This window comes from Plasmodium vinckei (genome assembly GCF_900681995.1).
Source record: "Plasmodium vinckei vinckei genome assembly, chromosome: PVVCY_10".
Taxonomy (NCBI): domain Eukaryota; phylum Apicomplexa; class Aconoidasida; order Haemosporida; family Plasmodiidae; genus Plasmodium; species Plasmodium vinckei.
In genome coordinates, this window is record NC_051302.1 from 169,045 (window position 1) to 185,399 (window position 16,355).

Sequence of the window (16,355 nt, forward strand, 5' to 3'; positions counted from 1 at the left end):
ATATCAATAAGTTTTCCAGTTTTTATTTGTTTATATTTTTTTTATTACATTTTACCAATCCTCTTTAATGTTGTATTTCTTAAAATTTTTAATTCATTACATTTTATTTATTATAGTTTTTATTTTTTTAAATGCCCACGATGAATTTCTTGAAAAAAAAAATACAAAAATATAATCAAAAGCAATGTGTTACAAAACATATAAAAATTGTAAAAAAAAAATATAAATAAAACTAATAAACATAATTACAATAAAAATTATCATAAATAAAAATATATATAATAAAATCATATAATAAAATACATATTATTAAAACTATAAAATATTCCCAAAAAAGTTATTCGAAAAATATACAACTTTAATGTAACTTATTTAGTTAAGCATAAACAATATTATGATGAAATCGTATTTGTTTCCTCTCTTTTATGTTTAATGTATTTAAAATCATTCAACAGATAAATACATATGCAATCCTTTTCATATTTATACACCTATATGTACTTTGTATAAATATATATACAGGTATGATTGCATTTATTTTATTATCGTATTAGCGAAAGTGTAAAATAGTAGGGAAAATGAAGAATAGGGGGGTTTACGAAAATGTGTTTTTAATTATTGAAGACTATAATTTTATTACATATACAAAAACTAATGGAAGGAAAATATCTTGGTATGCAAAAAATAAAAAATTTAATAACTTCAACATTGGAACATATTTGTACAAACTATTGAAGAACTATAATGCTAGTTTTATAAATAAAAACAAAATCTTAAAATCAATTGTGGAATATAAATTTTATGAAAAAATAGTGAAAAATGTTAAACTCATAGTTAAATCAATTATTAAACTAAAAAACAAAGTTGAAAATGTCTACTTGCTTATAAAATTTGCTAGTTCAAAATGTATTTTAAAAATGTCTACCTTTTATTATTTAAAATATATAATTGAACAAATTTATCAAAAAAAACTAGAGAAAATAATTCGTGTCGTTTTACCAATATCAGATTTACACAAATTATACTCGTATATATTTTTTCAAAACTTTTCAATCAATAATTATTATGAGCATACATTATCAAAAAGCATTTTAAATGAGCTTAAAATGCATTATGGGACATTTATTATACTAAATAAACATAGCAAAACTGTTACACAGGTATATGAAAAAATATACGGGCTTGACTTTATCAACCATAGTGATGAAAAATGTAAATCAAAGAAGAAGAAAAAACAAACTTCCAACAATATTATCAATACTAACAATGATGACAACAATAATACCTCCATTAATATAAATGAAGTTCCTAAAGCTTCTGAAAATAGTAATACACAAAATATGAAAAATTGCAAAGAATTAAAACAAGAAGAGGTAAATGATTCATGTATTAAAATAAATACAAAAACAAGGGATACTTTAAAATGTTTGAAAATGACAAAAGGTGGGTGTAGAAGTAAATATAAAAAAGGATCTGACATAAAAATTGAAAAGTATAAAATTCAAAAAACAATATACAAAAGCTTAAATAAAAACGATATAGGTCTATTTGCAGGAACTTTTGATAAAATACATATGGGACATACACTTCTTTTATTTTATTCAATTTTTTTAGCCAACAAATTTTTTTATATTGGATTATATAATAATAAAAATATTTATAAAAAAAAATACTGTGAAGAAATTGATGATTTAAAATTAAGAGTATTTGATATATATGATGTATTATTCTTAATATCAAATGTTTATAATATACAATTTATTTTTTATAATTTTTATAGCATAATACCTTTTATAAAAATTAAAAATTCACACACTATTTTATATCAAATTGCAATGAAAAATAACAAAAATAAACCTAAAGAAATATCGGAATCGTATCGAGACAAATACAGAAAATACATAAGCAATAGTTACTACAGAACTTCTAATAAATTTAATCAAGAAAAAGAAACATGTTTTGTATCAAAATCTACTAATTTTCTGAAAAAAAAATGCCAATCTTTAATAAAAACAAACATAGAAAAATTATGTCAGGATGAAAAATGGAAAGGAAACAAGTTTCTATGTTCAAATAAATACAAGAAAAAAATTTTTAATTATTTACAATTCCATATTAATTACAATAAAAATAAAAGTGAAAAAAAAATAATAGTTTTAAAAAGGATACATGATCCATTTTCGTTTTCCCTTGATATTCGAGATTTGTTCTGTTTGACTATGTCTAAAGAATCAGAAGCTAATGGATATGATATTGCCCAAAGAAGAAAATTAATATTTCAAAAAAATAAAACAAGTCTTACTAAGAACGAGCAAATCAAACATAATCTTCAGATTGCAATAGACAGCAATAATAGGAATAGAGAGAATGATATTGAAAAAATAAAAACATGTTTAAATATTTTTGATACAATAAACATATCTAGTAGAGAAAAAATTAGTTCGACATTAATCAGAATGGAAAATAGCACATATAGAAAAGGAAAATTTTCTAAATATTTAAAATATTTTATTAAAGCATGCTTATATTTTAATATAAACCATTTTCTCACACAAATGCATGCTGATATTTTTTTGAAAAAAAGTGGAAGAAAGAATTTCAAAAAGTTATACTTGAATAGAATTAAAAGTTATTTTTGTAAGCAAAAAAAAAGTAATTCTAATAAGAATGGAGCTAATAAAAATGGAGGTAACAAAAATGACAATTTCATCGTTAATGATTTTTTCAGACACCTATTTGTTTTGATTTCTTTTTTTATAAATCATTTTTCAAACAAATATTATACAGAAAATAGAATCCAATTCTTTATAAAAATATCCGTCACTCTTTCTTTCTTTTTTTATAATAATATACTTTTACAAATAATAAAAAAAAAAGAACAATTTATAAACCAAAATTATATAATTAACAATAAAATTATAAAACAAAAAAATAGTTCATTTTGTACAAACTATGAAGACATATTTAAAATTTATATCAGTAATATGAAAGAAACAATTATGGAAGAAATTGTTAACCAAATTCTTATACTTATACTCATGATTTTGTCTACTTCAATTATATGCAAAATGTTCCATTTTGATTTGTTTCCAAAAGTTAATTCATCAAAACATGTCACAAATTTGAAAGAACTATCCAATTTGACAATAGTGAAAAAAAAAAACAATAACCCAGAAAAAAATGTTCATCACACCATTTTGGAAAATGAACAATATACTTTAAAAAAATATGATTTTAATTTATATTTTTCAAATAATTTCAAAAACAAAAAAGGATTTTATCGAGGTTCCATTATAACACCATATACAATGTGTAACTACACATTAATGAGAAAATACAAAAATAAAAATTATAATATGCCTCCTTATCAATATTCCAAATATGTAGAAAAGGGTATACAAAAAAAAGAAAACTATTTACATTTAAACATCAAAAACAAACCAAGTAATAATAGTAAATCACCAAATGATGATAACAATGATAATATAAAAAAAAGAGAAAATTTTACACACAATTTTCATTTTGTCTGTTCAAATAAAAAAGGTATACAAATTATAAATAACTTATATACAATAAAAATTAGAGAAAAAAAGGAAAAATTCAATGATCAAAATAAGCTAAGTGAAAATGATATTATTAATTATGTTACAAAAAATAGTTTATTAAACAATATTTATAATGAAAGATTTAATTATTTTATTAATATAAACATAAATAATAATGATAAAATAACGTTATTTCGAAAAATGCTAATTTACAAATTTATAGACAATTATTTTATTTCATTTTTTTCCTTTTATTTCTTAAATTATTTGATTAACGAAGAAAATAAAGAAAAGAAAAATACCTACAATATGAACATAAACGATTTTGTGTTTATTTTTTTGGTACATTTTGAAACACATATTGAAATGATTATTAATAGTTATATTAAAAAACAATGGGGGTTGAAACAAAAAAATGATTATGATACGTTCTACCCTTTTCTTCAATATCAAAAGAAATATTCCATCATCCATAAATATATATATATGAATTTATCACCACTAAATGATTATAATATAGATTTTGAAAAAAATTACGACTTTAAAAAAAATAATACTAACTTTAAAAATACACCATTTTATATAAAATTAGAGCATATGAAAGATACAAGCAATTATAATGTTTTATCATTTTACAACATAATTTTTCAACATATTTTAACGTATGAAAATTATTATTACCCTTATTTTTCTGCATTAAATTATTTGCATTTAAATTTATTATAATTTTTTTTTATATTTATTTCATTTATTCATTTTATTTTTTATTTTTAAATAAGTGTAATTTATATTTAGTATATGGATCCTCCATATTATGTCTTTTTTATTATCCCCTTTGTTAATGTCCCACTATTTTATTTGAATTGTTTATAATTAATAAAGTATATTTTTATTAGTTAAAGACATGCTCTATATGTTTTGATACCTACGTACACATCCATATGTTTTTTTTTTGTTGAGTTTTTTTTTGTATTTTCTTTAACATTTTTCATTCGTCATTTTCGAATGAATATTAAATTTTTGAAAATTTAAAAAAGAGAAATAATAAAATTACTCTATTTTTAACATTTAAAAATAGCTAGTTATGTTTTTGAATTTGTATTAGCAAATATCATAACTTATAGTTGCTAATTTATATGTTTTATAACGCATACATAAAAAAATAAAAATAAATGAAAAACTATACATAAGTCAAACACGCACACAATATAGCCAAATGGGACATATTATATATATATGGCTTGTTTCAGATATACTTATTTTTTTTTATAATAGAAATTATGACAGTAGTATCATCGGGCTTTCCCATGTTAAAATATTTTTTGTATTTGTCATATATATATTCCGATATAGGTGTTAATATAATTTTGTCTTTGGATTTATTAGATTGAATATCATCATAATTGACTTTATCAAATATTTCCGTTTGGTTTTCATAACAATTTGAAAATGTATTAGTACTTTCATTACTTTCTTTTGTGTTTTTTTCAGTTTGCTCACACAAGGTTGTTTGTTCAGAAGATTTTTTAATTTTCTGATTGTTCATATTTTTTTTCTTTTCTTTGTCTATTTTTATTCTTTTTTTTAGCAACCTGTTATTTAGTTGTTGGTTAGCTAAAATATTTGAGAGTTCCATAATTTCATCACAAGCCTTTTTAATATTTAAGTATATATTATTATTTTTGTCAAATAATATTAAATCAGAAGAATCATATAAACATGCATCATTGGGTATTTTTTTCTCTGCAACAAGTCTCTTTTTGTTTGTTTTGTTTAAATGTATGAAATCATTCATAGTATAGCTAGTTCGATCATAATTTTTATTAACATATTCATTTGGTGGTTCAATTAAAGTATTCTGTTCAATGAACTGTTTATCATCATTTCCTTCCTTTCCATTATTAAATGATGTTAAATGATTTCCGGTATTTATTTCTTCTGTTTTTTGATTTTTCAAAATCTCTGAGCCATTACTATTCATTTTTTTTTTATGAACATTATTATATGTGTGTTGTATATTATCATTCTTTCCTTTATTAAAAAACATATTCTTAATTTTGGAAGGAATCGCAAATTTATCCTTACCATATTTTATTATATTCTTCATATTATTGTTGTTATTAATAGTATTACTCGATTCACTTTTACAATATTTTAAAGAATGTTCATATTCTTTATCATTAAAATTGCTATTTATAATATCATATTCGTTTCCTTTATTTTGATTAGATTGTATTATATCAGATCTCTTATCATTGTCTGATATATGACTATTATTTAAGTTACAATTATATTTTCCATCCATTTCTTTACTGTATTTTTCCTCTTTAAATTCTATTTTGCTACTACCACTATGCTCATCAGATATTCCATATTTATAAATAGAATTGTATATTTCTTCTGATGACATTTTAATTGTCTTATTACTATTTTTTATATTATTTAATATTAGTTTATTAATATTATTGATTGTTTTTTTATATTCTTCATAAAATTGTGTGAAATGTTTTAATTTTATAAATTTATTAAAATTTATTATATAAAAATTATTATAAAGAACTTTTATTATATCATCATCATATAAATTATCAAATAATCCATCACTTCCACTTATAATTATGTCATTGGTTTTTATATCAACAATAGAATAATCAGAATATCTTAAACATTTTGCAATAATATCACTATATTTATTCATTTTTAAATCTACTTTTAATGCCATACTATCTTTTTTACTATTTAAACCCTTTTTTATATTTGATGGCATATAAGTAATCTGATACGGACAATTAAAATAGTGTTGCTGTATTTTAGATTTGTAAATTATATCAAATTCGCAGATATCTTCTTTATTATATCTAAATCGGTAATTATTAAAGTTAAAATTTTTCGTATTTTTAGACATCACATTATTATCATTTATTCCATTTCTTTGTATATTATCTTCTGTTTGTTTTATTTGTTCTTTTTTTGCCATATCTTCATATTGCAATTTTTCCACTTCTTCATCCTCCTGATTATTATTTAATATATCAGTTCGATCTAAAGTAAAAATTCTCATTAAATTTTTATACCCAGTATCATCCAATGTATTTTTAGCCAAAATTGTTTTATCATCGTCATCATCAGATATTTCACTTTCTGTTTTAGTTGAAACATATTGAGAAATTAATGTGTTTGATCTTATATTTGAATAAACATCTAATTCTTTGTCTTTTATTGTAAATGATAAATCACCTATTTTATAATTATTATCAGATAAAATTTCATCAAAATATTGGAGAACACATTCATCAATTTCTTCTTCAATATATAAAATAATATCTTCGTTTTCTTTTTTTTTTTCAAAACTTTTTTTATCATGTACCCCATTAAACAGATCCTTTTGTATCAATCTTTTGTTGTTCGAATATATATCCATTAAACTCGATTTTATATTCTCTAAAGAATTTGTACATATTTTTTCACTGCTATTTTCACATTCATATTTGGAAGATATTTGAGATAACTTTTTGTTTATTGGAAAGCTGTTTTTTTGAGAGTCATGTTCGAATGTATTATCAGAATGTAAACCATTTTCATCAACTGTATTTATTTCACATTTATCAAAACTTGTATTGCTCATTAATATGTTTTCCTTTGTATCACTTTCATTTTCATCATTTTCCAAATCCTTCGCTTCAGTATGTCTTATTTTTATTTTTTCAAAAACCGTATTATTTACAAAATCCCTTTTTAGCCTAACAATTAACATTTGACAATCTCCAATACTACAAATATGTAACTTATCTTTGTTTAAAGATGAAAACAAAAGTGTTGATGCCCCAAAATAATTAGAAGAACAAGCACTTCGACATATAATAGGTTTTAATATTTGATCAGGATTATATGTCATATTATATTTTTTAAATATCTCTTTATTTTGCTCTTCAAATAGTCCATTGTATATGTTTTGATAAAAATATAAATTTAGACATTTTTTTAAAAGTTCATTAGAAAAATTACTAACATTAATTCCGCTATTTTTTATAGACGACACACCATCAGCTATTGCTATAATATGATCACTATACAATAATGCATCACCATTTTTATAATTACCATTAATATGCTTTTTTTCGTTAGGAGCACTATTAGCTTTGTGTAATAAAATATACTTTTGTTTTTTTGTTATTTTATAAAATATGTTCATCATATATATATAATCTTCTATTAATTTTTCTGTTTGTTTATTTTCCAACATATTAAATGAACTAAAAAAATTAGCATATATTGTTTTATAAAATATTAAAGGTAGGTCTACATATTCTATATTAAATAATTTATTAAAAGAATTTTCACAATATTCATTCAAATTTATATATTCATTTTTTTTCTGACTTTCATAATCATCTTCTATTAGTTTCATACAACTACTTTTTACATATTTATCAAAATCACACAAAAAGCTTTTTTCTATTACACCTGATTCACCCCATTTTACACAACCCCCTTCATCTTTATTCCCCTTTTTTAAACACCCCACCGAATTACATATTTGAAAAATTGTTTCCTCATCATCCACATTACAACTTAATCTATCAATATGTAAACATTTATTTAAAAAACTTTCCATATTTATATTTTCATTTTATTACAAAAAACAAATAAATTAGTTTGTGTTAAAAAAATGTGTAAATATGTGTATAATATCCAGTTATAATAACATAAACAAAATATAAATCGAGAAATGATAAAAAATGATAGAAAATAATAATAAACAAATTAATTAATAAAATAATAAGGTAAAATAGTAAATAAATTAATTAAAGTATAGATTAATGTGTACTTAAAAAGTGTAAAAAAAAAACAGAAAAAAAAATTATATATCTATTTTATGTACATTCTGATTTTTCATTTATACTACTATGAAGTATCCTCAACAAACAAAACAATTAAATATTATAAAAAAAAATTTATAAAAATGAAACACTTATAAATTTTAGAGAAATATTATTCATTTTATCTCTTTTTAACTTGTACACTATTTTTTTTATTTAGAAAAATTTTATAAATGCAATAAAATGAGCATTACCAATTTTCCTACACAAGGGGTGTACACATTATATGACAAAATAATTGTTACTGTTGTTATTGTATAATTAATAAATATATTTTATAAAATATTATATATATATTTGTAAACTAAGAGGAGGAAAATAGGATAATTTAATAAGCACTATCTATGCATTAAATATTAACTAAAAACATTATGTTAGTCTATAAGAGGGATAAAATATAAAAAATTGTATAAGAAAAGGATTATATATATACATTTTTTTATGAAAAAATTACACCTTAAAGCAGTGAATTTTTTGCTATAATAATTCATGAAATATTTGTAAAAATATAGAATAAAAAATTATATATATGTGTACTTTAAATGGCATTTTAATAGAATGATAATTTTCTTAAAAATAGTAATAACATTTGTCGAAATTGTAAAAAAAATAACAAAATTAATTATGGTTGTTTTCCATTTTTATTTCCTAGAAGGATTTCACACTGTTTATATACTACCCCCTATGCTCATTAAAGTTAGACCTTTACATGCCAACCTTCTAAACATAATATGGCTCGATATACATATATGTAAACATGTTTAAGAACATAAAACATTATGTCATTTTTTTAATTAAAAAGAAAAGAAGTTTTATTGAAATATTATATTTATTAAAAAAAATAAAAAAGTGAAATCACTATTCAATCAGTAACAAATTGGTTCATCCAGTAAACCGTAAAATATACAGCTTACGAGATAACCACACATATATACACAATATATTTATGTGTGTAAAAATTGGTATATAAACTAGTAGACTTATATATTTATACTAACTTATCGTTTTCACAATGAAAACTTATTTTCTTTCATTTTTTGGCGATACTCAAATAGTTAAAATGATAAAACTTGTGTTTATTTGTTTGGTTTTATAAACATTTTTGATAAGCTTCAACAAATATATCAATTTCGCCTTGAGATAAAATTTTATCAATTTCAGTAGAGAAAACATTTGTTCGTGTGTCCTTAATCATTTTATTTCCATAAAGAATATAATTTCTGATTTGTTCACCAAAATGAGTTAAACTTTTATTAGACAATTCATATTTTACATTTTTCAAAGCTTCTATTTGTAAATATAAAAGTTTTTCATAAATCATTTTTAATGCTATTCTTTTATTTAAAATTTGAGATCTTTCACTAGATACCTTTACAGATATATTAGTAGGTTTATGTATAATTCTAACTGCTGTTTCAACTTTATTAACATTTTGTCCTCCTTTACCACCTGATCTCATAGTTTGTATAACCAAGTCACTTTTATTAATCAACATTTCATTCATATTACGTGTATTATTATTTTTTTTTAGTGAAACATTATCATTTTCATTAATATTTAAAAAATTTACTACATTTGTATCATTATAGCTTAAGCTCGGTATTACATCAACTTTTACAAAAGATGTCATTTTTTTATTTTGTGCATTAAATGGTGAATTTCGTACTAATCTATGTATTCCTTTTTCTGATATTAAATTATAAAAGCTATATTCTCCGTCAACTTTTATTTCTACTTTTTTTATACCTATTTCATTTTTACTTATATCTATAACTTCATATTTTATATTTTTTCGATTTTTGAGTTTACCTAAATATTTCATATACATATTATATAACATATTACAAAAATCACATGCCTCTGTCCCACCTGTACCCGAAGATAAAATTAAGGAACATGAGTTTTTAAAATATTTCGAATAATTTTCAGCGTCTTTCCTTATATATGAACTTAAATAGCTCTTTTTTACATTTTTTACACCTTTACATAAAAAAAACGCATTTTTTAAAATTTTTATATTTTTGCAGGAAATTGGCATACTTAAGAAAAATATAAAAATCAATAAAAAGCTAGCTGATCTCATAATTTACATCATTCTTTTATTTTTACAGTGGCATACCTCATTTTGATACCACTTGCAGGCAGGAGACATATTTAAGTTGTAAGAAAAAAAAATATATATATTTTCTATATATTACACATATATTTTCCCTTTTTTCTTCTCAATATATGATATTATTATTTATATATACTAACTATTGCCCTTGCTCTAAAATTCCATTTTGTTTTATTTTATATGTTATATTCATAATTCTACATTAATTATTCTTCACTATGGTTAGCCAATTTTTTCCTTTTTTAATAATAATATACCTTTGTATAATATCTTGAAAATAGGTATCTTTCTTTAATCTTCATTCAGCAATTTATTTTAAGATCACCTTGACATATATAATATCTAAACTTGTTCTTAAAAAATATAAACTGTTTATAATATATATCATATATATACTTACATATATAATAAAGATAACAGTACATGAATAAGATATATACTATGATCTAAAAACCAATATAACTTAAACATGATATATATCACTATTATCACATAAAACAAATAACATATTTAAAAAATAAAATTAAAATAGCATAAAAATGTGTTTTTTTATTATTTTTATTTTTTTTCCATGATGGGGTAATTATATACATGTATATAATTATCCTTAACTTTTTTCCCTGTAATTTTTTTACAATATTGTGGATTGCTTTAAATTTAAAGTTGTTTTCTCTCTTTTTAAAAGAATTCGGAAAGTAAATAAAAAACAATTACAAATATAAATGTGGATAGGATAAAATGGGTGAATGGAAAAGGTGTTTATAATATATAATGGAATTAAATTAAAAATAAAAACTTATTAAAAAAAATCCAACTTTATAAAAAAACAAAAAGTCGCAACATGCGTGTGTCACATATATAATATATATTGTATGCTTTAAAATACACAAAAAATAAGTATCACAAAGTGAAAAAAAAATTTTAATCTTGACAGGTGATGGCTCATTAATCATTTTTTCATTTTATTATTTATATGATTATTTTTCTAACGTCTTATTTCCTTAATGCATCAACTTGTTTTCCATCATGGATGATGATTTAGTGGTATACGTACAATGAAGTACAAACTGACTTTGAATTTATTTTTGTTTGATACAAAATTTGCAACAAACTTTAAAAATCCAAGCTACATAATTCCCAATATGGATGCATCGAAATTTTTTTTGTAAACATAAACATGATATAAAGAACATATATCATAATATATTTGTGAGTCTTTATCATAACCATGAATTTTGTTAATTCTTAATTTAATATTTTCGAAAATATTGTGATCAATAGTTTTATTAATTAAATTAAAAAATTTGATATTTTTATATTTTTCATAAGTTTCTAAATTATTAGTTATATAATGAAGAAACATAATAGCTGTATTATTAAAAAGTTCAACCATATTTATTTCTTGAAGTTTTTTCTTTAAATAATTTTGAGGTATAACAAATTCATTAGCATCTATTGTATCATATAAATAAAAGTAATATTTTATTCCTACTGTATTTTCTAATGAATTTTTTATTATATTATAAAAATATTCATATTTTGTTTTATTATCTGACTCTGCATTATTAACATATTCTATAAAATCGTCTAAACAGTTTTTGCTTTTGAAAATTTTCAACAAATTTTCTTGATCAAATTTTATAGTGAATAGATCATTCTCTAGCTTTATGGAAATCGTGTCTACAAATGTTGTTGAAAAAAAAAAAATAATGTAACAATTATATCCACATCACCAAATGCAGGGATGATATAGATCTTCATAAAAAATCGTAAAGAATGATAAAACATAACCATGCTAATATTATTCATTATCATTAATTTGTTTTTAATCTTTATCTTACCATTGGAAACAGCCAAAACGGATCGGTTCATCAAAAAATCGGTTAAAGTGATAGTCGAAATTGTTGTTGCCAACAATAATCCTTCATTTTCTAAAAAATTGTCTAAAATTTTAAAAAACTTTTTAGACACTTTTTCATTATATATTATATAATGCATTGCTAAATTAATTGATATAATATCAAAAGTAATGTTTTTACTTTTCCATTTTCTATAAAATTTATTATTTAATATATCTCCTTGTAAAAAAATAAAACTATCATTATTACATAAACCTTTAATACCATTTTGATTTAATCGTTCTTTAGCTAGTTCAATTTCTTTTTTTGAAATATCTAATCCAATATATATTTTATTTTTCACTGAATTATATTTAAGCATATCTTGTCCATGCCCACATGCAAGATCTAATATTTTTGAATTATAAGAAACAAAAAACAATATCATTATTCTTTTTACTTCATTATTAAATATTCGAATATATTTAATATTTGATTTTTTTAATAAAATTACTTTTTTTTTATCATAATGTTTTCGAATTTCTTCATTTACATCTCCTATCATTTTAGGATAAAAATAATCATATTTTATTGAACTATTTTTTAATTTATTTATTAAATTAATTAAACATTCAAAATTTTTGTAAAAATTGTAAATTAAATAGTCTAACTTGTTTGTTTCATGATGGTCCCCTTCGTTGTAATTATCTTCATTAAATATTTCATCATCCGTTTTGTTTTTTATTTTTTTTTTAAACTCATTTATTGCTTTCTCTATATCCATATGCATATCAATATTGACTTTCCAGTCCTTGTCAATATCAAATAATGTGCCAATAGGCATTTTTTTATTTTCATCTTTTACATCATTTTCTTCATTCTCGTTATTTGAGGTATTAGTACTTTCCTTTATTTCGTACATTTTAATTATATCGTAATTATTATCAAAATGTGTATAATCAATATTATAATCAATTTTTACATTTTTACATTTTTTATTTTTTGATATGTGTAAATATAGATTACAACCTTTATACTTATCATCACTACAAAAATTATATATAGAAATATCTTTGATATATCTTTTTTTTACTTTAACATTTTCCTCGTTTAAAGCATTTAAACAATCTAAAATATTATCTTTTGTATTTTGTGTTAAATTTTTTTTCGAATCGCGTACATAAATATCATATATATTTTTATCAGAAACTTCATTATCATCTATACTATTACATTGTACCTGCTTCAAAGTACTTAAAGTTATACATTGATTATATGAACTATTTGGATAATAAACACATATCATTTCATTATTTGTTTCTTTATATATTTTGATAACTGTTTTACTATCATCATTATCATCTTTAGTATATAATATTTTTCTTTTATATAAAATATGATTTTTATTACTATATAATAAATCGTCTAAGTTACTCGAACTTTCATTTGCTGATGATGCAATGGATTCTTCATCAGTATCTTCTTCTACTAATTTTTTTAATTTTTGAATATATAACTTGTCTTTATCAATTTTTTTTTTTTTTTTTTTTTTTTTACTATCATTTGGGTCATTCATATTTAGTAATTTTTGTTCATCTTGTTCAATTTTTTTTTTCTCTTCATTATATAAATTTATAAGAGAATCACTTTCATAATCATCACTTGATGTTGTATCTTCGTTTTCACTTTTCTCTTCTTCACTTTCTTTTTTTTTTTTCGTCGATTTTTTACTATTTTCATTTTTCTCATCGGGATAATAATACCATTCCTCTATTTCATATATCTTTTTCAGTATTTTAAATTTAGATTTACTTTTATTTATTTTCAAAAGGTCTACATATATATAATTAAGAACAGAGTTGTCTATATTAAAATTACATTTATAACTATTGTTATTTATTTTTTGTAAAATAATCTGATTAATTATAGGCAAATTTATTAGTTCGTCATTAAAATTTCCACGAAATTCTACAACACTACTATAAATGCCAATAAATCGAGTATTATTTTTAAAACAGTTTTTTATAAAATTTACAATTTCTATATTTATTTTACTTTCCATATTTACATTTTTATAATTATCAAATATTGTATATGGTTTTATTTTTGTACAATTGTCTTTATAAAATAAATTTAATTTAATAATATCATTAATTTTTAGTCTTTTTTTTATTAATAAATTTATCTCATGAAATAAATTATTTTTATTTATACATAATTTTTCATCCCCTTCGATATTTACATATCCTTTTTCATTATTACCAGTGTGTATTATGTTTTCATTTTTTTTTATTCCTTCTATTCCATATTCATTATAATTCCCATTTCCTACAAAACCATCTTCATTTATGTAATTACTATCGTTATGTCCATTTTCATTTAAATTATCCAGCCCTTGCGATTCTTTAATGTTAGCACTTTTCATTATGTCCCCCTCCAAAAAAAAAGGCTTATCGGCCCTTTATACACTCAATTAATAATATATATTACATAAGAAATAGTACTAAAGGTATTAACATATACAACTTTTAATAAATACGCTAAAATATGCATACATAAAGTTATATATATTTTTATTTTCCTTTTTTAAATCACTGGTTCGAAAAAAAATTATCTTTATGTAACCTACATTATATGTTCCTTTCTTTTTTTTACAATTTTTTGGAATTTATTGTGATAATAATTATGCATATATATTTATTGAATTGCTTTGTTGTTCATTCATATATTGTTTATACATTTTCTTCATATATGCAATTATATTTCATGAAAAATATAGAGAATTTTTTTTCTTTTAAATAGTTTTATTTTCGCTAATTCTAAAAGTTATTGTTAATTTTTATTAAAAATCATAAGAATTAAAAAATCCATTAAAAAAAAAATCGAGAAAAAGAGAAAAATCTTTTAATTTTGAGACATTTGTATATAAATATTGATAAAAAAAAATTATTAATGCACAGAAAAATAATGCGCGATAAATTTTACATGTCGTAAGTATATATAATACATACTTATATAGAGAATATGAAAACATATATAATAAAATTTCTATTCTACATTTAAAATATACTAAACATTATTTCTTTGCATTTAATGAAAAAACGGAATATTAACAAAAAAATTTTTAAAATACAAATAAATAGTCATTATTTATTTTCCTATACATTTTTATATCAATGTAGAGAGTCATATATACACATTTTAATTAGGAATACATTTACACAAACCTGCATACATATATATATGCAATTTCCTCCATATATAGTTAGGTTATTATTTTATATAATTTATAATATTTTTAAAACTATAAGCATAATTTGATATATCATTTATTTAGGGTATTATAAAAAAAGTTCTGTTTGTCATTTGTTATTATTTCAATACTACAATGCTTATTATTTTTTTGTTTTTCACTTATGCATAATTTTATTTTTTTATTTTTTTTTTATTACACCATCCATTTAAATTAACGTACATATATGCATACACATTTATGCATATATGTGTGTATATTTAAATTAATTTAAAACAATAAAATGACAGTTTTTCATTTAGTAACAATCTAAAAAATTGTAAATATATATAAAACGTCTGAAAAAAGAAACAACTCTGTTAAAAACACAACCACAATAAATATTATGTAAAAATACAACCACTGTAAATATTATGTAAAAACACAACCACAATAAATATTATGTAAAAATACAACCACTGTAAATATTGTATAAAAATACATATGCAAAATATGTTTATAGTAGTAAATATTATTTCCATATATAAGGGGAAACAAAATAAAAATATTTCATTTTTTTAATTTGGCTATATATAACATTTTTAATTAAAATTTTCTTTATTTGTATCAAATTTGTTGAAATACATATTTATACACTCCTATGCACATATAGAAATATATATGCATACAAAGTGATAATAATAAAAAAAGGTTAACAATAAATTAGTGAAAAATGTATTAAAA

At 20.7% G+C, this 16,355-nt stretch overlaps 4 protein-coding genes across 4 annotated transcripts; 1 reads left to right on the plus strand and 3 right to left on the minus strand.

The window, feature by feature from the left end:
• Positions 1–578: 578 nt before the first annotated feature.
• Positions 579–4,271, plus strand: PVVCY_1000370 (phosphopantetheine adenylyltransferase, putative; the record flags this gene model as incomplete). Its single annotated transcript, XM_008625495.1, has 1 exon — positions 579–4,271. The coding sequence occupies one exon, from the start codon at positions 579–581 to the stop codon at positions 4,269–4,271; it is 3,693 nt and encodes a 1,230-aa protein (XP_008623717.1).
• A 520-nt stretch (positions 4,272–4,791) lies between these two features.
• Positions 4,792–8,160, minus strand: PVVCY_1000380 (conserved Plasmodium protein, unknown function; the record flags this gene model as incomplete). Its single annotated transcript, XM_008625496.1, has 1 exon — positions 4,792–8,160. One exon carries the CDS (start codon positions 8,158–8,160, stop codon positions 4,792–4,794), a length of 3,369 nt encoding a protein of 1,122 aa, XP_008623718.1.
• A 1,355-nt stretch (positions 8,161–9,515) lies between these two features.
• Positions 9,516–10,463, minus strand: PVVCY_1000390 (peptide chain release factor 2, putative; the record flags this gene model as incomplete). The annotated part of the gene is made up of 1 exon (XM_008625497.1): positions 9,516–10,463. One exon carries the CDS (start codon positions 10,461–10,463, stop codon positions 9,516–9,518), a length of 948 nt encoding a protein of 315 aa, XP_008623719.1.
• A 1,204-nt stretch (positions 10,464–11,667) lies between these two features.
• On the minus strand, positions 11,668–14,804 carry PVVCY_1000400 (mRNA cap guanine-N7 methyltransferase, putative; the record flags this gene model as incomplete). Its single annotated transcript, XM_037634403.1, has 2 exons — positions 11,668–12,221; positions 12,383–14,804. The coding sequence occupies 2 exons, from the start codon at positions 14,802–14,804 to the stop codon at positions 11,668–11,670; spliced, it is 2,976 nt and encodes a 991-aa protein (XP_037490502.1).
• Between the last annotated feature and the right edge of the window lie 1,551 nt (positions 14,805–16,355).